This window comes from Aquarana catesbeiana, linkage group LG02 (assembly GCF_042186555.1).
Source record: "Aquarana catesbeiana isolate 2022-GZ linkage group LG02, ASM4218655v1, whole genome shotgun sequence".
NCBI classification, from domain to species: domain Eukaryota; kingdom Metazoa; phylum Chordata; class Amphibia; order Anura; family Ranidae; genus Aquarana; species Aquarana catesbeiana.
The window spans coordinates 776,312,900-776,336,019 of NC_133325.1; the positions used below are offsets into that span (position 1 = coordinate 776,312,900).

The following is a 23,120-nucleotide window of genomic DNA, read 5'->3' on the forward strand; positions in this document are numbered from 1 at the left end:
CCCAGTCAAAGTCCAGACCTAAATCCAATTGAGAATCTGTGGCAAGACATGAAAATTGCTCTTCACAGACGCTCTCCATCCAATCTGAAAGAGCTTGAGCTACAGTATCTGACAAAAGTGAGTACACCCCTCACATTTTTGTAAATATTTTCTTCTATCTTTTCATGTGACAACACTGAAGAAATGACACTTTGCTACAATGTAAAGTAGTGAGTGTACAGCTTGTAGAACAGTGTAAATTTGCTGTCCCCTCAAAATAACTCAACACACAGCCATTAATGTCTAAACCGCTGGCAACAAAAGTGAGTACACCCCTAAGTGAAAATGTCCAAATTGGGCCCAGTTAGCCATTTTTCCTCCCCGGTGTCATGTGACTCATTAGTGTTACAAGGTCTCAGGTGTGAATGGGAAGCAGGTGTGTTAAATTTGGTGTTATCGCTCTCACTCTCTCATACTGGTCACTGGAAGTTCAACATGGCACCTCATGGCAAAGAACTCAGAGGATCTGAAAAAAAGAATTGTTGCCCTACATAAAGATGGCCTAGGCTATAAGAAGATTGCCAAGACCCTGAAACTGAGCTGCAGCACGGTAGCCAAGACCATACAGCGGTTTAACAGGACAGGTTAAACTCAGAACAGGCCTCACCATGGTCGACCAAAGAAGTTGAGGGCACGTGCTCAGCGTCATATCCAGAGGTTGTCTTTGGGAAATAGAAGTATGAGTGCTGCCAGCATTGTTGCAGAGGTTGAAGGGGTAGGGGAGTCAGCCTGTCAGTGCTCAGACCATACACCACACACTGCATCAAATTGGTCTGCATGGCTATCGTCCCAGAAGGAAGTCTCTTCTAAAGATGATGCACAAGAAAGACCACAAACAGTTTGCTGAATCCGTGTGTCCCGGGTCTAAGGGTTCGTTGTGCGGCAGCCCTCGTTGCCTCTCCGAAAAAGGGATCCGTGGTGGGTCACTGCTCAGAGGGCGTTTGACAGGCGGCGATTATGTGGCCTCCTCACCACCTGATTTAACCTTGTAAATGCCACACCACCATAGACTTACATGGGTCTGTAGCCCCCAAAAGAACGTAACGTGCGCTTTAATTTTTGCATATGCCCAGCCCCGAGCGGCTGCATGCCCTCATTCCGATGGGCGGCTGAGTTTTACCGCCCTTTACCCGCTTTGGTTTTACCGCCCTTTACCCGCACATGTCAATGAGCCGCAACCGCCATTGTTGCTGAACAGCTTGGTCTTGGCTGGAAAAATAACAGACTTACTGGCAGGATCACCCAAAAAAACGAATGCAGCCACCACATGGAATGATTAAAAAGTTTTTGGTTGTGGGTTTAATACCGCTTTAGGGCTCCATTCGCACTTGTGCGACTCCAAAGTTGTGCGATTTTCCATTTTGACTTTGATGCATCTTTGTATGGGTGGGACTTGGATGCGACTTTGGCTGTTGACTGTTGCACAACTGTCACAATGATAACATTAAGATGCGACTTTCACGAGTTTCCATTGCAGTCTGTGGCACTCAAATCACACAAAAGTCCCACCAAAGTAGTGTAGGAACCTTTTTTTTTTAATGGCATCCATTGAAATACATGGTCTGTGACTTTATGCGTCCAAAGTCGCACGACAAGTGGAACAAGTGTGAATGGAGCCTTAATGCTCGTTTTATAGGGTTACTTGAAATATAAAAATGAAATAACACAGTACAACCCTCCCCACCCACCCGCTCCCTGCTGTACTTACCTCCAGGGTTGCTGAGCTGTCAGCGCCCCCACTGCCGGTGGATTTAAAGTACCCGCTCTTCTCTGTGCAGCCCTTCCGGGATGGACAAGATCGATCCCCCCCGTGACTGTGCTGGCTTATCAGAATCGATCGCATCCATCCTGCACAGAGGAGGGAGGGGATTCCAATCCCCCGGACTGGTGCTGACAGCTCAGCAACCCCAGAGGTAAGTACAGCAGGTACCAAGGGACTGGGGGGGTTTAGCATTAGTTCACCTTTACATTTTCTCTGTACAGGTGATCACTTTAAATCTAGGGGAACAAGAAAAGCACTTTTTTTTCCCCTTAAACCATGGACAGGATGTGGATCCCATTGGTGAGATTGCCACTTACTAGTCACCAGGACTGAAGGAGACGGGAAATCCAAAACTATCCACCTGAACAGGATTAAAAGGAAATCTTCCCATAGGGAAACCTGTCTAATAAAGGGAATCCCCCCTCACTGTGTAAAGATTTCCTTTCACTTCCTGTTGTGTCCCTGGGAAAGGAAGTGAAGGGAAATCTCCCCAGGGGTACACTGACATTATTATTATACAGGATTTATATAGTGCCAACAGTTTACACACCGCTTTACAATATAAAAAGGAGACAATACAGTTATAATACAATAAGATACAAGAGGATTAAGAGGGCCCTGCTCAGAAGAGCTTACAATCTAATAGGAAACATGGCAAGTCATCTTACCCCTTTCCTACGTCCTCTAAACTAAAAAAACCAAAAAAAAAACCCCTAAAACAACCCTTAAAGAAACCTAAGCCCCCCCCCCCCCCAAAAAAAAATACCTAAAGAATAATAAATAAAAATCAGACAAAAAAAAAAAAAAAAAAACACCACACACAACAACAACCTAAAAAAAAAAAAAAAAAAAAAAAAAAAAAAAAAAAAAAAAAACACAAAAAAAAACAATATACAAATGAAAAACCTACAAAAAAAAAACCAAAAAAAAAAAAAACCTAAATATTAAACTAAAAACCTAAAAAAAGAAAAAGAAACATGAATTCAAACAAACTAGTAAAAAAGCATAAAAAAACTAAAAAAACTACATATTAAACAAAAAACCTAAAAAAATAAACATAAAATAAAAAAAATAGTAAAACAAAAAAACAAAAAAAATGAATATTAAATAAAAAACCTAAAAAAAGAAAAAAAGAAACATAAAATCAAACAAACTAGTAAAAAAAAAAAAATATTATATATATATATATATATATATATATATATATATATATATATACACATACATACATACATAAAAACTTAAAAAGGAAAAAGAAACATGAAATCAAACAAAAACTAGTAAAAAAACCCCAAAAAAAACAAACAAAAAAAAAACACATAGCCATAAAAAAATAAAATAAATATTAAACAAAAAAACAAAAAAAATGAATATTAGATAAAAAACCTAGAAAAAGAAAAAAAGAAACATAAAATCAAACAAACTAAAAAAAAAATAATAATATTATATATATATATATATATATATATATATATATATATATATATATATATATATATATATATAAAACAAAAAACTTAAAAAGGAAAAAGAAACATGAAATCAAACAAAAACTAGTAAAAAAAAACAAAAAAAACACATAGCCATAAAAAAAAAAAAAATAAATATTAAACAAAACTTAAAAAAAACCCTGAAAATGAAAACAAAAAAAAAATCTAAAAAATAAATTAATACAAAAAAACAACAACAAAAAAAGTTTTAAGATATTTATGTTGTGAAGCCCAAAACGTAATAAACCAACTAGAAGACCACAAAGAAAGCGGTGGAAGGTGGTATACGGTGGCAGGTGGTCCTTGGTGACGTACACCTGGCAGCGTCTACCTGTCCCAGTTCCTGGTAGGTGATGACCTGTGTGCACAGAGTCTGGCTGAGGCTGTGCTGAGTGTCAGAACAGGTTGGATGAGCAGGCAGGGTGGAGGAGGTGCCTGCACTGCAGGGAGGGGCACAATCACCCCTGCCAGGCAGTGGGGGAGGGGCAGCTGGTTTCTGGATGAAGTTTCAGTTGGAAGGAGAAGCTGGGATGAAGACTGGCTGCTGGAGAGGATCATCCAGAGGGGGACAGTGATCATCTGGGGGGCTCACCTGGACCATGGCTGCTCTCTACCTGCTGCTGCTCTGCACCTGGCTGTGCTCAGGTAAGGAGGACATGGAGATCTCTGTAATTGTATCACTTCCAGGAGGATTCCTGTCTCCAGGAGGGTCAGTGGGAGGGGGGAGTGAGCATGCGCAGACACACTCAGGACAGGTGGAGGAGCAACAGGTGAAATACAGAAACCTGACACTGTGCACAGGAGGCATTGGAGGGGTGTATGGTGACACAGGGGACATCGGAGGGGTGTATGGTGACACAGGGGATATCGGAGGGGTGTATGGTGACACAGGGGACATCGGAGGGGTGTACGGTGACACAGGGGACATCGGAGGGGTGTACGGTGACACAGGGGACATCGGAGGGGTGTACGGTGACACAGGGGACATCGGAGGGGTGTACGGTGACACAGGGGACATCGGAGGGGTGTACGGTGACACAGGGGACATTGGAGGGGTGTACGGTGACACAGGGGACATTGGAGGGGTGTACGGTGACACAGGGGACATTGGAGGGGTGTATGGTGACACAGGGGACATAGGAGGGGTGTATGGTGACACAGGGGACATCGGAGGGGTGTACGGTGACACAGGGGACATCGGAGTGGTGTACGGTGACACAGGGGACATTGGAGGGGTGTACGGTGACACAGGGGACATCGGAGGGGTGTACGGTGACACAGGGGACATTGGAGGGGTGTACGGTGACACAGGGGACATTGGAGGGGTGTACGGTGACACAGGGGACATTGGAGGGGTGTATGGTGACACAGGGGACATAGGAGGGGTGTATGGTGACACAGGGGACATCGGAGGGGTGTACGGTGACACAGGGGACATCGGAGTGGTGTACGGTGACACAGGGGACATTGGAGGGGTGTATGGTGACACAGGGGACATTGGAGGGGTGTACGGTGACACAGGGGACATCGGAGGGGTGTACGGTGACACAGGGGACATTGGAGGGGTGTACGGTGACACAGGGGACATTGGAGGGGTGTACGGTGACACAGGGGACATTGGAGGGGTGTATGGTGACACAGGGGACATAGGAGGGGTGTATGGTGACACAGGGGACATCGGAGGGGTGTACGGTGACACAGGGGACATCGGAGTGGTGTACGGTGACACAGGGGACATTGGAGGGGTGTACGGTGACACAGGGGACATTGGAGGGGTGTACGGTGACACAGGGGACATCGGAGGGGTGTACGGTGACACAGGGGACATTGGAGGGGTGTATGGTGACACAGGGGACATTGGAGGGGTGTATGGTGACACAGGGGACATCGGAGGGGTGTACGGTGACACAGGGGACATCGGAGGGGTGTACGGTGACACAGGGGACATTGGAGGGGTGTATGGTGACACAGGGGACATTGGAGGGGTGTATGGTGACACAGGGGACATTGGAGGGGTGTACGGTGACACAGGGGACATTGGAGGGGTGTACGGTGACACAGGGGACATTGGAGGGGTGTACGGTGACACAGGGGACATTGGAGGGGTGTACGGTGACACAGGGGACATTGGAGGGGTGTACGGTGACACAGGGGACATAGGAGGGGTGTACGGTGACACAGGGGACATCGGAGGGGTGTACGGTGACACAGGGGACATCGGAGGGGTGTACGGTGACACAGGGGACATTGGAGGGGTGTACGGTGACACAGGGGACATTGGAGGGGTGTACGGTGACACAGGGGACATTGGAGGGGTGTACGGTGACACAGGGGACATTGGAGGGGTGTACGGTGACACAGGGGACATTGGAGGGGTGTATGGTGACACAGGGGACATTGGAGGGGTGTATGGTGACACAGGGGACATTGGAGGGGTGTACGGTGACACAGGGGACATTGGAGGGGTGTACGGTGACACAGGGGACATTGGAGGGGTGTACGGTGACACAGGGGACATTGGAGGGGTGTACGGTGACACAGGGGACATTGGAGGGGTGTACGGTGACACAGGGGACATTGGAGGGGTGTACGGTGACACAGAGGACATCGGAGGGGTGTACGGTGACACAGAGGACATTGGAGGGGTGTACGGTGACACAGGGGACATCGTAGGGGTATATGGTGACACAGGAGGCATCGGAGGGGTGTATGGTGACACAGGAGGCATCGGAGGGGTGTATGGTGACACAGGGGACATCGGAGGGGTGTATGGTGACACAGGGGACATCGGAGGGGTGTATGGTGACACACGAGACATTGGAGGGGTATATTGGGACATGGGAGGGGTATATGGTGACTCGGGACATCTGAGAGGTATATCGTGACACAGGGGACATTGGAGGGGTATATGGTGACACACAGGGGACATCGGAGGGGTATATTGATGTTGTCATCTGATGTAGAGATGTTTGTAAATAGATGATCTCTTCTCTGTGCTGGGGAAACCCTACATGCGCTATCACTGACTTATGACAGCCAGGCAGTTGGCATGTTCAGAATGAGGATCCTCTGACTTGAATGCACTCCAATACAAACATGCAGATCAGGAATGCTGACTTTTTATAGGTTGTGTATTTGATTTTAGTTATAAAGTACTGAAGACAGAGACAGCCAGGAAACAAGCATTTTCAGAAGAAGTTGGTCATTAATGGTGACCCACCCATCCCCCTCCCCTGTATTTAATTCAAAAGAGGTTTTCTATAGGAGTTAAAGGGTCAGTTCTTCAAGCTGTGTGTGAAAGGGTTAGACCATTTGACCGTACCGCTCTGTCCTTATGCTCCCCTCCTCCATCTCATTCTTCTGTGGGTGTCACAGGAACAGGAAGTGAAAGAAAGTTTCCACAGTGGGGTCAAAAGACAGAAATAAAAGCCTGAAAAAAATCTGATCTGAAATTAAATTTGGGGCGGAGTTAGGACATAATTCTTTTTAGGATAAGATGACTTCCACCTGGCTGATAAGTCAGACTACAAGATTGTATGTCTATTTGTAACCATCAACTGTCATAGATACCCAGGTCTGGCTGATCTAAAGGTAATGGGGGATATTTTTTGAATTGATGTAGGGACCCTCAAGACAACGCATGCCGTAACCTAAGCGGGTGGACAAGTCCTAAAATAGATGATAACAGGTGAAGAAAGAAAAAAAAAATTGGCATTTCGCTGGCTGTCTTGCTGGTATTTGTTGTTGTTCAGCAGGTTTTTTTTGATAGTTGTAGTTCAGCAGTTCTTGCTGATGTCTGTAGTTCGACAAGTGTTGCTGGTGTCTGTAGTTTGGCAGGTGTTGCTGGTGTCTGTAGTTCATCAGGTGTTGCTGCTGTCTGTAGTTTGGCAGGTGTTGCTGCTATCTGTAGTTCATTAGGTATTGCTGGTAATTGTAGTTCAGCAGATCAGCAGTTGCCAATTGCTCCACCTTCTGTGAAGTATCCCGGTAAACACGGAAACTTCTGCCGGGTATTTTTGAGTGTTACAAAGTGTTCTTTCAGACAGGAATAACTCGTATTTTTTCTGGAGAACGCCTCAAACTTCTCTGTTCTCTGAATGGAGCTTTCATGAAGCGTCTCCACCTTCGGAGAGAGTGATGTGTGAGGGACATTACCGGCACTGTGCGGGGAAACTCCACTTCCTTGAATATAACCAACATCATCCAGAGACAACTGACCCACTCCACCCACAACTAGAAACTGACCAGACCTGGGAACTTGGAACAGAGATGGTGGCAACCCCTCATATTGCACACAGCAGGTGTACAGACCTGGGAACTTAGCACACGGATGGTGGGAACCCCTCATAATGGGCACTGTAGGTGTACAGACCTGGAAACGCAGCACAGGGATGGTTTGAACCCCTCATAATGGGCACTGTAGGTGTACAGACCTGGGAACGCAGCACAGGGATGGTGGCAACCCCTCATATTGCACACAGCAGGTGTACAGACCTGGGAACTCAGCACAAGAATGGTGTGAACCCCTGATAATGGGCACATTAGGTGTACAGACCTGGGAACGCAGCACAGGGATGGTGGCAACCCCTCATATTGCACACAGCAGGTGTACAGACCTGGGAACTCAGCACAAGAATGGTGTGAACCCCTGATAATGGGCACATTAGGTGTACAGACCTAGGAACTCAGCATACAGATGGTGGCAACTCCTCATATTGTGCACAGCAGGTGTACAGACCTAGGGACTTAGCACAGGGATGGTGGGAACCCCTCACAATGGCCACAGCCGGTGTACAGACCTGCGAACTCAGCACAGGGATGGTGGGAACCCCTCATATTGCGCACAGCAGGTGTACAGAACCTCTCCTAACGGGCACATCAGGTGTTCAGACATGGGTACTCAGCACAGGGATGGTGGGAACCCCTCACAATGACCCACAAGGAGTCCCAGGGTGCAATGAAGCGCGCTGGTTCTCCAGGGTGAGGGAGTAGTCGGGCTAAGAAACGGCTGCCTCAAACTACCTAATGGCAGTTCCCACTCCGTTTAAAAGTATAAACCATTAATGTTTCCGGCTTAACATCAGTAAGTGCTCGTCGTTTGGCCTTCTTTTTGCTCAGCGAGTTTGATGCTGACGTTTTTGTTTTTGCAAGAGACCCATCTGAGTAGTTTGGCTGATATACATATGGCAAAGAAGAAGTGGAGACGCGGTCCCTCATTTTGGTCTCTTGCGGGTGAGCCTTACAGCGTGGGTTGCGGTCCTTTTTTCTGGTATGGTAACGTTCTGGCAGGTGATTGAGGTAGAGATTGGGAGATGCATGGTCTTGGATGTCTCTGTGAGGGGGCAGTACTTGCGCCTGATTAACATCTATGGTCCCCAGACGAAATGCCTTTTTACAAAGATTAAGCCTTTTCTTTTTAAGGCCCAGCAGGTTATCTTTGGAGGTGATTTCAACACCATTACTAGGTCTAAAGACAGGAGAGGTTTCAGAGATAAGCTGGGCTATGACAGCCTTTTTCTCAATGAGGTCTGGTAGATGTGCACATTAAGCGCTGCCCAGACAGCACAGTGTTCAATTTTCAGTGAGGTAGAAGTCCGAGTATGATTGATAGGTGTGTTTTTTTTTTTTTTTGTTTGTTTTTTTTTCTTAAAGGGAGACTCCGCTTTTTTGGCACCTGTGTGTCGGGCAGTGGAGTTTTCCAATCACTGTATTCTATCTGTGACTCTGAATGCCTCAGACATGCCACCTAGGGGGAGGGGTATCTGGAAATTGAATTTGGAACTCCTGGAAGATGAGAGAGACAGACAATCGATTGAGGATTTTTTTTTCAAACACAGGTAACTATCCCATACTTTTGCAACAGTAAGTCAGAATGGTGGGAGCTTGTAAAACAGCGAACTGTTGGGCTTTTCAAAGCCATAGGAAGCAGGAAGATAAGTATATTACCTACCAGCGTTTGTGGAGGAAACTTGACTGCCTTGATTCGAATGGAGGAGATTCTGGGGCGATCTCTGAGGTGAAGCTCCTCCTTAGGAGACATCAATATGACTGACACGCCTCTTTGGAGAGGGATTATGGGAAATACCATTCGCCTGACCCTTACCAGAACTGTAAACTGAGCGTAGCAGTTAAGACGGTCAATGGCCTGAAGGACTCTGACGAAGTCTAGGTCAGGGATCCTGGAGGTTGTCGTTGGGTTTTTTGGACTCTACACCAGGTCTAGAAAGTAATGTTCATTTGATGAATTTGACAGATGAAATCACTGCCGATGAGGTAATCCAGGCTATTTATGAACTAGCCATCAAGAAAACGCCAGGGCCAGTTGGTTTGACAGCCAAATTTTATAAATATTTTAAGACGATCCTGGATCTCTACCTTGCGGAGGTTTTTAATGGCTGTTTGTATGAGGGTTCTCTCCCTCCCTCCCATGAGGCAATCTGCAGTGATCCTTCTGTCAAAGGGTAAAGATCCTTCGATGATTGGGAATTGGCGCCCCATTAGTCTTCTTAATGTCGATAGAAAGATACTGGCAAAGATTTTCTTCTGGCGATTATCACCAGTTGCAGGCAGTTTGTTATCCCGCCACCAGCACTGTTCGGTCCAAGGTAGAAGCACTTTCTCAGCAGTGTTAGCTGTCCGGGTGGCCTTGGAGTGTTGTAGGGCTGCTGGTTGGGGTACATTTTTGCTGACATTGGATCAGGCTAAGGCCTTTGATCGGGTTAATCATAAGTACTTATGGCTCCTTCTTGGCAAATATGGCCTGGAGGGGGGTTTCATTGATTGACTCAAGATTTTGTACAAAGGGGCTGAAAGCTTTCCTCTGGTTAATGGTTGGGTCGGGCGGCCCTTTGTGGTCAGCTCGGGTGTGCATCAGGGGTGTCCATTAAGTCCTCTACTATATGTGTTTGCAATTGACCCCTTCGTTAGAAGGCTAGAGAGTGGACCATTTTGTGGGGTACCTTTTGGGCATCGCTGGTGAGCCTCCTTTGAAGGTTGTGACCTATGCTGATGTTTTTGGTTTTTGTCTCTGGAACTGGGGAGGTGGTCTCAATGATGAGGCAGTATACAGAGACATCAGGTTCAAAGGTCAACCGGGTCAAGTGTGAAGCTTGGGCGAGATGGGGTGAGAGCTTTGTTCTTCCGGATGACTTCCTGGAGCCCCAACAAAAAATTAGCGATCTAGGCATTGAATTTGGCCCAGGTGACTATGGTCATGCAAATTGGCTGAACAGGCTGGAGAATGCCGATTCCAAGGTGGCAAGCTGGAAAGGTTGGTGGCTTTCCTTGAGGGAAAGGTTGATCTTATCAAGACTTACCTGATTCCGATTTTTCTGTATGTCAGTTTTGTTTGCGTTTTGCCAGTTTCTCTCTATACCAGGGTCTATAGTTTTTTCTTCCAGCTGTTATGGGGGAAAAAAAAAATAAACCTTGTCAAAAGGAATGTGACTTACCTTCCTAGGCGGGAGAATGGTGTAGGGATCATCAACTCTGTAGTCTTTTTCTCTCTGATGTTTGTGAAATACAATCTTGTTAACATGTTGGCAGAGAGACCGCCTGGGTGGGTGGGTATTTTCCAGTCCTGGTTTAGGCCTTTTCTGCGACACTGGGAAAATGGTGGGCCAGTGAAAAGCCTGAGGGTCAAGCATGATACGCTCCCGGCTTATGTTGGCCCGTGTTTGAAAATGCTTCGGCAGTGGCAAGTAACAGCAGGAGAAGTCAGATCTCTTCCAAGGAAACTTCTCGAGAAGCGGATCATGAGCTCTGCTTTTTGCGAGCCACTGGCCTTGAGGAATTGCCCAAGCCCGGTTTTGGGGGTGGGTTTGTGATTGATTCATTTAGACAGAATCCCAATGAAGTTTAGGGATCAGGCTTGGCTTGCTTTTCATGGAAAACTATATGTGAAGGGCAACTTGAAGTTTCTTTCCATGAGTGATCGGGACTGCCCGAGAATGGAGTGTGGAGGAGTGGTGGAGTCCATGGATCACTTTCTACTTCAGTGCCCTTTTAATATAGAGGTGTACAAGAGGGTGTAGAGGGCTCTGATTATACCCTTCCTCCCCCATATGAGTTATGCAGAGTGGGTGTATGGGGCATTCCAGACTCGTCAGGATTATGATTTGGAAAAGTTTTTTTAGTTAGTCTAGTAGTCCGTTATTTCACGTGGAGTGCACGGTGTCAGGTATCCTTACGGTGTAAAATCTTCCCTGTCGAAGTGGTGATGCAGGACATTCTGGGTGAGGTTGGGAAGATTCAGGGTCTTGAGAAAGGCAGGTGGCAGCAGGAGGTCTGGATAAGGGCAATATCAGGACTCTGTAGCTGCTGCCTGTTGATCTCGGGGCGTGCGGCTTTTCTTTGTATTCTTGTTTCAATCCACTAGATTTTCAGATCAAATATATTTTTGATAAAAGGCTACATGCATGGTGACGGTGATGTTCCTTAGTCTGGCTCTCTTGTAGGGATTATGTTGTGCCCAATTTGGTTTGCACCATTTATTTTGTTGTTTTGGTTTTTTTTCGTTTTGTATACTCCTATTCAATTATTTTGTAATTATGTTTTATTTATTTATTATGGTTTTATTGTATGTACCCTGTTTCCCCGAAAATAAGACCTAGCGTGATTGTCAGTGATGGCTGCAATATAAGCCCTACCCCCCCAATAAGCCCTACCCTGTTTCCCCCGAAAATAAGCCTTACCCTGAAAATAAGACCTACAAGGACTTTAACTAGGGCTTATTTGGGGGGTAGGGCTTATATTGCAACCATCACCGACAATCACGCTAAGTCTTATTTTCGGGGAAACAGGGTAAGTTGTTTGTAAGATTTTTCAATGAACCCCTCATAATGGGCACAGCAGGTGTACAGACCTGGGAACTCAGCACATGGATTGTGGGAACCCCTCATAATGGGCACAGCAGGTGTACAGACCCGGGAACTTGGTATCTTGCCAATCATTAGATGTGGTGGCTGCATTAGTTTTCTTTTGTTAGGTTTTTTTCCCTCCGTTTTCACCTGGAGATCTGGCCAGTAACACACCTCCTGTATTAGAGTGCTCCTACTCTGGATGAAGGAGAAAAGGGGGTGTCATGTCACGTTCGGCTACCCATCGCATTTTGCTACCTGCTGGATTGCGCATGCGCGACGCCACCATATACGTTCCAACACTGTTGTAAGACCACTCCGCCACAGGGCCCCTCACGGGCTTGCTTCGCTCGCCATGCTTCGCTCGCCACTCTTTGGGCACGGCCTCGCTTTGCTCGGCATAACTATAATCTGGCTCTATGTCCACTTGGATGGTGGGGCTTATACCTGGACTCAGGGGTGTGGCCACAAAATTCTGCGCAAGCGCAGATCGCCACAGTGTTGGAACGCATATGGGGACGTCGCGCATGCGCAGTCCAGCGGGTAGCTAAACGTGATGGGTCGCCATATGTGACGCTACAGGGGCACCTTTGGACAGCAGCATTGTCCGACTCGGACGAGGGGATTATTAGATGGACTACCAGATTTAGATTCACTGACAAATTGAAGCTGAACTCCAGCTAACACTTCATAATCAGTTACCGCAAACAGTTTTTTTTTCCTTTTTGGGATAATGGTTTTATATAAATAAAGCCGATCATTGTAAGCACCCCTGTCAGTGGTAAATAGTTTGCCTCAACCTTCTGTTGGCTACATCTGCAGGACAGCTTGTTCTGATGAAAAATAAAATATTTACTGGCTGGATCATCAGGTGAAAATAGGGGAAAGAAAGCCCCAAAAAGAAATCGAAAGCAGCCAACGCATCTAAGCATTAGTAAGCTTTAAAATAATATGTTTGCTTTTGGGATTAATACAACTTTAAGGCAGCCAATTTAACTACATGTGCGACAGAGAGGAGGTAAGGGCGAGGCTCCGGACCTGGATCTCTCACCCATACAAAGCCAAGTCCTAAGCTCAGCCCAATGGCTTCGATTTGGATGCGCTCCACAAAAAAAAACAGGGAGCCCTGCCGAGGGAATTCACCCGAATTGAGCAATCTATATGTGTATGATTAATTAAAACGCACCAGGACGCCAATATCTGAATGGGCCCTACAGAAATGTCAGTTGGCAGTGATCTCCGTTCCCAGGCGCCCTGTTTTGGGCACACGTGGGAATTTAGTGACGCCAATGTTATGATTTCTATAATCAGCTGTGAGATCGGCACACGTTTATTATCGTGTGAATCATTTTCCTGCCTTAAGCAATGTCTTTGCTCGGGTCTTCTATGGAGGGTTTAGAGGTGAGCTGTGTATTTCCACAACATGACTAGGAAGCGTGCCAGCGTGCCAGCCTTATCTGGCAGATGATTAAATATTACTTATCAACATAACTATGCAGGCTGAACATAAACCGTCATCTCATCTGTTACTAACAGAGTCAATGTAGTCAATCGGCAATGCACGGAGTCCTAGATCAGTCTGAGCGGCAGGGGGGGTGGGGCTCAGTACAGCCACCAGCTAATGGGATTGAGAGAAAGCATGGCGCTGGAGCAGATGAACGCCAACGCACAAAGTGCTGATTTCACTATCGACCCAGCAGTGAAATCTGCCGCAGGTGACATGTGACCTTACGCTAACGCCAAGACCTGGCGTAATAAACCAGAGGTGCACCGAACTGAAAATTTTGATGCCGAAATCGAAAATTTAGGATGCACTTTGACGAAACCGAAAAGGACCGTTTAAGGCTAGGTTCACACTGCTGCAGTGCAAATTTAGCGCGATTTTGTTCCGACTGCGTTGCGAATTTGCATTGCGAATTCTATATGTGTTCTTGCGATTCTACTGCAAATTTTGCAGTCTATAGAGCTGAATTCGCATCGCACACGGATCAAACTCGCACAGGACCTTTTTTTCACGCAGGTTATATTCGCAACGCATCGATGTGAACGGCACTAATGTTAATCTATGAAATTTAAATGACTTGCGAATTCGAGCGATCGCAACGGCTCAAATTCGCAATAGAATTCGCAGCAGTGTGAACCTAGCCTTAAAAAGAAAATATATACCGTATATACTCGAGTATAGGTTGACTCGAATATAAGCCGAGGCACCTAATTTTACCACAAAAAAGCTGGGAAAACTTATTGACTCGAGTATAAGCCTAGGGTGGGAAATGCAGCCGCTACTGGGTAAACTGTGCCCATCTGCAGCCTCACTGTGCCCATCTGCAGCCTCACTGTGCCCATCTGCAGCCTCACTGTGCCCATCTGCAGCCTTACTGTGCCCATCTGTAGCCTCACTGTGCCCATTTGCAGCCGTGCCTTTAATAACTAAAACAGCGGGTGTCTTGAACTTTTCTTGCTCTAAAAAGGTGCCGATAACTACCGACAATAAATACATATCCATTTAAATTCATGATATTAAAAGTCGAACACAATGCAATTATATATAAAAATATATACCGTATATACTCGAGTATAAGCCGAGTTTTTCAGCACATTTTTTAGGCTTAACCCCCCCCCCCCTCAGCTTATACTCGATTGAGGGTCTTGCATGAGGGTGGAGCCTCACTGTGCCCATCTGGAGCCTCACTTTGCCCATTTGCAGCCTCACTTTGCCCATCTGCACCCGTACCTTTTGATAACTAAAACAGCGGGTGTCTTGAACTTTTCTTGCTCTAAAAAGGTGCCGATAACGGCCGACAATAAATACATATCCATTAAAATTCATGATATTAAAAGTTGAATATAATGCAATTATATATAAAAATATATACCGTATAAGCCGAGTTTTTTAGGCTGAAACACCCCCACCCCCCTCGGCTTATACTCGCGTGAGGGTGCAGCCTCACTGTGCCCTTCTGCAGCCATACTTTGATAACTAACTTAAACAGCGGGTGTCTCCCGCTGTGTCATGCAGTCGGTTCTGCGGCCGTCCATTGTAACAAAGCCCCGCCTCCTCCTAGTCCGTGATAGACGGAACACTGATACAGTTTTCCAGCATTGTGTCGGTGTTCCGTCTATCACGGATGAGGAGGAGGTGGGGCTTTGTTACAATGGACGGCCGCAAAATAGACTGCATAACAGTGGGAGACACCCGCTGTTTTAGTTATCAAAGGTACGGCTGCACCCTCACTCAAGACCCTCACTCGAGTATAAGCCGGGGGGAGGAGGGTTTCAGCCTAAAAAATGTGCTGAAAAACTCGGCTTATACTCGAGTATATACAGTATACAGTGTATATATATTTTTATATATAATTGCATTATATTCGACTTTTAATATCATGAATTTAAATAAATATGAATTTGTCGGCCATTATTGGCATCTTTTTAGAGCAAGAAAACTTCAAGAAAAAATGCACCCCTATTAACCGCTTAAGGACCAGAAGGATTTGCCCCCTTAATGACCAGGCCATTTTTTGCGTTACGGCACTGCGTCGCTTTCTGACAATTGCGCGGTCACGCGACGCTGAACACAAACAAAATTTGTAAAAAAGTAAATAAAAGAAAAAAGGCACCTCCTAAGTGCAGAATTAAATCCCCAAACAAGATTAAAAACACTTACAGAATCAAGGATAAGAAGAGGCATAACATGGATGTATGAAGCAGGTGATCCGGCATCAGGAGGTCCCAGTGCATCACAGCTTTCCAGGGATAACGATATGCAGCAGCAGAATGTCCCAGGATAACCAGCAGGTGAACACCCCAGGCTCTGGGAACACTGGTGAAGCAATTGCGATGTCTGAGTCAGCGTGGAGCATGAATCCCGGAAATGACGTCAGCGGGAGGGGACAACAACCAGCATGGACCGCAAACAGGAAATATGTCATCAAAATGGGACGTGTTTCGGAACTACTGATTGGTTCCTTCTTCAATCAGTAGTTCCGAAACGCGTCCCATTTTGATGACATATTTCCTGTTTGCGAATGCGCCGCAGGGACCACTTTTATCTTGTAGCGCACCACCCACTGAAGAAGAGGATACCGGGGTTATGACAGCTAACTGCTGCCATAACAATGATATCCTCCTTCAAAGTGAGGACGTAAAACTGCGGTGGGCTGTCCGGAAGTGGTTAAAGGGTAACTCCACTTTCGTGGGGACAAAAAAAGACAAATAAAGAAAAAATAATGTAGCATATACAATTGCAAAACAAGTCATATTGTAATTGAATGTTATTAAAAATTACGTTTCCTTGTCAATCTGCAGCCACTGTAATTTTCTGTAAATAAAGTGCAATATGGCAACCTGGAGTCGTTCTGTACACACAGAATGTGTACTGACCACCGCCCCCCAGAAACATAATTTCCTGCTTGTGTGATTGGCTCACCAATTTTCCCAGAATTCTGCACTAAGATACAAGTCAGATTTCAGGCATCCCCTGCAACAAAAATGTCATTTTTGATGAGATACTCCCAATGGGAGCACCGTCTAAAGGGATGCAGGCCCAGCAGATTTCCTCATTTAGTGCTGTGTAGGTGCACAGCTGATAGATAATTATGAAACCACTCCCATTAGACCCACTCAGAACAGAGGCACAGAGAAACGCACAAGGATTTCTTCAGAATATCAGAAGGTAGGAATCTGCAACAAAGGTTGTTATAATCCTTGCAATGTACATAGATCACCCAGAGGGGAATGTTTTTTTTTTTGTTTTCTCAACAAAAATGGAGTTACACTTTACATTTTCTAATTGTTAATAGAGCCAAACTGATGATCATTTGAAAAATGAGTGTTATTCCCGCTCTATCAATTAAGGACCTAATTCCAAAAAGTGATAGATAAATGAACGGCTGTAGGCACCTATAGTGTTCCCAGAATTATAGCATTTGGAAATGGTGCAGCACCACTCCATTTGCACATTTTTGATCATAGTGACAAGAAAATTTGAAGGAGCAGGATGGACAATTTTTCTAGTTTCTTCTTTGATTGGGCAAAATTCTACTATTGAATGTGATTCCTGTTAGTGAAAAACCAATCATATTGTTAAAGTGCATGTTTTAAGCTGGCCATAGACTGTTAAAATCTCGGCCTGTTCAGAAGGGACTTGAACCATGTAACCGGATGAGATTTGAACCATGTATGGGCAGGCTGATTGTACCCAATCAGCTGGTGATACTGTCTCCCCCCGGCCCCCGGCCCCCATTTATGTTTATTGCTTGCGGCTATAGCCACTGGCAATAATCACTGTGTTCTCCCAAATGGAACGGCTCCCGTCCTGCTCCCGTTCAACCCGTGGTTGCAGCAAAGAAAATCGCTCCATCTATGGCCCGGCTTTAGGCACAAAAGAGACCTGACTGGAATCCCATTCAAGTAGCAGATCCGGAAGAAATATTAAGGGCTTTCAAATATAATTTTTTGACTCAAGGATTTCACGATGAAATGGTCTGATGAATGATTTTTCATAAATTCAAAAAAGTTTGAGCAAAACTCTACTGATGTATGGCCAACCCAAGGCAATGCTTCCTCTGACTGCTAGTCTCTCACCAGATTTGCAGGGATATTTGGTGATGTGACGACTGTGCTGCTCACCGTTCTTCTTGCTGCTGGAGGGGAAGCTGTACCTGAGGAGCTGCAGTGCAAGGATCTCCCTGCTTCTGCTTCATCCATTCTGTGGATCTGTGTCTCCTCCAACTCTCTTTCTGTTCTTTTCACATTCCCACCAGTCATCACTACATTCACATAGTGTGCATTTGGAACATTATGTTGGTGCACATGCGGCACTTTACGGAAGTAGCGGTGCATAGCTGCATACAGCCGCCTTCACCCACTCATGCTTATGAACAGCTGCGGAATATCCCGGGCACAAAGATATGCATTTTGTTTAGCTGTACAGGTGAATGCGCTCATGTGGATGAAGTCCTTTAAAAAAAACACATTAATAGCTGAGTAAATATTATGTCATTTTGTTTTGGATATGCACTCATTTTTTAATTCGTTTGCAAAATATTACACATTTCCATTTTTTTCTTACTAAAATCCAGCAGATGTTTCCATAATTTAACTTTGGAGGAGAGGCCTAAACTATGCCAAATGTAGATGTTGGATATCTTGCATAGTTTATTTTTATTTTTTTTTATCACCTAAAACTGGTGCAACACCGGAAGGCAAACCTCTCTCCAATCCTGAAATGGTTAAAGAGAAAAGTGCATTGCTTATTATAGCGAGGATTATGCATGATGCAAGCGTTTTGTTGTTGTTGCTGGTGGAAGAGGTGCATTGTGGGTGCTGTGAAGGGATGCTCTATACATCACGATGTGCTTTCAATGATGCAGATAAAAGTCTCTCCTGTAATGAGCCCGCAGGATAGAGGAGCTGTGTGTCAATGACATCATTAGCACTGCATATTCACATCCTGGACTATATCACCCCTCCCCCCTTCACCTCTGGAGTCATAGAATTTTACATCCATTTCCCCTATAGATATCCCAGTATTCCTTGTATCTATATCCTCTATAGGTATTCCGGTATTCCTTGGATCTATATCCTCTAGAGGTATCACGGTATTCCTTGGATCTATATCCTCTACAGGTATCCCGGTATTCCTTTGATCTATATCCTCTACTGGTATCCCGGTATTCCTTGGATCTATATCCTCTACAGGTATCCCGGTATTCCTTGGATCTATATCCTCTACAGGTATCCCGGTATTCCTTGTATCTATATCCTCTACAGGTATCCCAGTATTCCGGGGATCTAAATACTGTACAGGTATACAGGTATTCCTTGTATCTATATCCTCTACAGGTATCCCAGTATTCCTTGGATCTATATCCTCTACAGCAGGGATCTTCAAACTACGGTCCTCCAGCTGTTGCAAAACTACACACTGTAGCTGCAGACTTTTAATAAGCACACTTACCTGTCCAGGATGCCCGCAATGTTGGCTGCCTGAGGCCGATACGTCCATCGGATCGGGTCCCGGCGCCGCCATTCGAACTAAGGGAAACAGGCAGTGGAGCCTTGCGACGTCATCGGTGCATGTGCACTGAAGAAACAGGCCGCTGGTGCCGTTTCTTCAAGAGTCGTGCCATGACCGTGAGTGATGTCATCGCGGCTCCGGCCAATCACAGCCCTGGAGCCCGTGAACCCCGGAAGTAACTCCGGTGGAAGATGTCCGCGTTTTACTCGGAGGGCCGACGCCGATCCAGGGCATTGTTTTAATGTGAGTATTTCATAATGAGCTAGTATGCGATGCATACTAGCTCATTATGCCTTTTAACTTTTTTTTTTTTTTTCTCCGAGGTTTACAACCACCTCAACCGCCCCCTTTAAGAAGCTGCATTGTGGGCGCACACGCCCGCCGTGTGCTCCGTGACCATGCCCCACGGACTCTATGTCCTCCGGTGTCCCGGAGCCACAGAACGGGGAGATGTAAACAAGGCATTTCCCCATTCTGCCTTGTGACATGACAGAGATCACTGCTCCCTGTCATCGGGAACAGTGATCGCTGTCATGTCCTATGTAGCCCATCCCCCCCACAGTTAGAACACCTCCCTAGGCCACACTTAACCCCTTGATCGCCCCCTAGTGTTTAACCCCTTCCCTGCCAGTGTCATTTACAAAGTAATCAATGCATTTTTATAGCACTGATCGCTGTATAAATGACAATGGTCCCAAAATAGTGTCAAAAGTGTCCGATGTGTCCGCCGCAATGTTGCAGTCACGATAAAAATCGCAGATCGCCGCCATTACTGATAAAAAAAAAAAAAAAATAATAAAAATGCCATAAATCTATCCTCTATTTTTTAGATGCTATAACTTTTGCGCAAACCAATCAATATACGCTTATTGCAAATTATTTTATTTTATTTTTTTTTTTTTTACCAAAAATATGTAGAAGACTACATATCGGCCTAATCTGAGGAAAATTTATTTATTTTTTTTTTTTGTTATATATATTTTTTGGGGATATTTATTATAGCAAAAAGTAAAAAATATTGCATTTTTTTTCAAAATCGTCGCGCTTTTTTGTGTTTTTATAGCGCAAAAAATGAAAAACCGCAGAGGTGATCAAATACCACCAAAAGAAAGCTCTATTTGTGGAAAAAAACGGACGTCAATTTAGTTCGGGTGCAACCCCGCACGACCGACGCAATTGTCAGTTAAAGCGTCGCAGTGCCGTATCGCAAAAAGTGCTCTGGTCAGGAAGGGGGGGTAAATCCTTCCGGGGCTGAAGTGGTTAAGGTGACCTTCCCAGCTCTCTGTTTTTCAGGCTCTTCCATTCATGTTTACGGAATGGACATTTTTTTTTTTTCTGGAATCCATGTGAACGTTTTCCCTCGTTGAACTGGCACTAAGTTGCTCTAACACGACATTTTTACCTTTTTTTTTTTATTCTCAATGACGCAGGTTTGGTGCTCTCGTCTTTTGGAATCACAAGGTTGAATGAATGTTGTCCTTGCCTGCCCCGCTTACACTGAATTACAAACAGCTTCCTCTCTTATAGATGATTAATATGGAACTGTTGCGGTAATGGAGCGGCTCTGTTGACCTTGAGATGTTGAATGAAATAAGCTGGAGAGGAGATGGTGATATTGCGCTGCGTCTGAGCACGGAAAACAATGGCTACATGTCAGTTGGCTGAACAGAGACAAGACACATAAATATCCAGTGTAGAAGTAAGGACCTTTGTGATAGTATGACAGGTCCTCTTCTCTTTTTTTTTTTTTTTTTTTATGTATGAAAATGTAACATGAGCACTCAGGGGTTCAGCACCCTCAGAGGTTGGAACAACCTGACCTTAAGACTGGGGAGCCGGCAGATGGACGACCAGTAAAGGGACATTTTATATTTATCTGTTGCATTATGGAATCCTATTCCAATTAATGGACTCTCAATGTACCGTAACGTGACTTTATTGCTTAAAAAAAAAACAACAACAAAAACCACTGCTGTGCATTGCATCGTGCTGCAGGGTGCCTAAGAACCCCATTGGCACCTAAGCTATTAGAAGCGCATTTCCACGAAATGCTTCAACGCTCATCATTAGGTTCTCATTGTATTCAATGGAACTCGTTCGACGATTGTCGCTTGAAAAATTACATCAACTTATTTGGGACAGAGTTGCGTGAATAATGGTCCATAAAAAAAAACCTTTTACTGCAATACTCCAGAGCTGTCCACTGCAGTACTTCTTTTCTGCTACTAGGTGTCCTCCGACCCCTGGATTGAATGATAACCAGCATCATTCAAACCACGAAAAAGACAATATTACAATATTACACCATATGGTTGTGCTTCTTTATAGATCACCATTGTATTCGCCCCTGAAGAGTTGGTATACCCCAAACGAAACGCGTCGGGCTTACAAAGATGCATGATGTCTATACAGATGATTTTATGTCTCTTATATTGTTTTACGCTAGATTTTCCAACACCATTTAGCCCTTCCAGTGGCCCATGTTGTTGAGGACTTTTTTTATACCTTATGATATGCTAAGTACCATTGTGTCAATATTTATATGCGTTTTTTAGCATGCCCTGCCTGTATGCGATTCTGTGCAGTGGTGTCGCTAGGGGGTGGCTTTTGGGGCCATAGCCCCGAATCTGGGGCCCATAGCCTCGAGTCTCGGCAGGGGTCCCCAAGGGGAGGGGAGACTCTCTGGGGACCCTGATGTAAATGGGGGGCTCTCTGGGGACTCTGATTTAGGGGGAGGCTCTCTGGGGACCCTGATTTAAGGGGGCCTCTCTGGGGATATATACACAAACACGTATATTATTTACATGTGTATGCCCACCCAAGCGTATGACTTTCTTTACTACGCTGCTATGGGCTCTAGCCCCAGATCTTTTGTAGACCTAGCAACGCACCCGATTCTGTATATGCCTTTTTTTGTCATTCAGTATGCTGTACATGATTTCGCAAGGTATAATAAAATGTTCTTTGCCAAGACTGCTCTTTGGTATACATCTCTCATTCAAAGTCCCGAAAAAAAACTCCCCCCTTTTTTTGTTGGAACCCATAAAAGCAACACTGTGTTTTATATCCCACATGTTTACTCTATATAGTGATTGGCCTCATTCAAAGTCACGCTGACAACTTTCCCTCTTCTTTGTTTAAATTTGGGATGGAGGCCAATTACTTATGGTGCCTTGGACCACATCATTCTCTCTCATCATTCAAACCACTTCCTCTAAGCCCAAGTCGTGGACCTGCCCCCCCCCCCGTTCATGACTGGACAGTGAAAGGAGAAGTAGCATAGCGATGAGCTCATCTGTCATTCTGCTCTCTCTTCCTATCAACAAGCTGCTTGTTGGTCATGAATGATTGGCTTTTTGTGCTGCTTCTTCCTCCCTCAGCAGTTCTGGTATGGTCATCAAGTCAAATTCAGGTGCTTACCCTGCCTGCATTTGAAAATATATTTAACCTCCTGCAGACCACTTATAGTAAATATACTGCGAGTGGGAGGCAGGTGTAGGTATGACAACGTGCATGTACATCCGGGTTTGGGGCGTGCATATGCGTGCCCCCTGCTGACCCATGCTGTTATTGGACACGGCATGAGTTCAGCAGCAGATTTCAGCCAATGATTTTGGCTGAAACCCGCTGATTGGCTGGCTGAGTCCAATCACATAGAAACTCCTGTGTTTACAAACACACAGAACCGCAATCTGGCTGTTTCTGAAAAGCAGGGAAAAAGAACAGCCAGATTTAGTAGGTTAAAGCAGTAGAAATGCAACAAATGGAAATTTTGGTACCGAAAATGTAGGATGCACTTTACCGAAAATTACCGTTTTTACAGAAAAAAATATTTATATATATATCAGTATTATATTCGACTTTTAATATCAAGCATTTAATTGAATAAGGATTTGTCGGCCATTATCGGCACCTTTAGCAAAGCTCAAGAAAAATGCATCCCTTTAACCGTT

General features: G+C 45.2%; 1 protein-coding gene across 1 annotated transcript in view; it reads left to right on the forward strand.

Moving 5' to 3' along the window:
- Positions 1 to 3,739: 3,739 nt before the first annotated feature.
- The window catches only part of ILDR1 (immunoglobulin like domain containing receptor 1), a 100,620-nt gene continuing 81,239 nt past the window's right edge, over positions 3,740 to 23,120 (forward strand). The window contains exon 1 of the mRNA XM_073617379.1: positions 3,740 to 3,936. Within this exon, the coding sequence (XP_073473480.1) occupies positions 3,891 to 3,936 (46 nt within the window). The 5' untranslated portion in view covers positions 3,740 to 3,890. The remainder of the gene's footprint in view (positions 3,937 to 23,120) is intronic.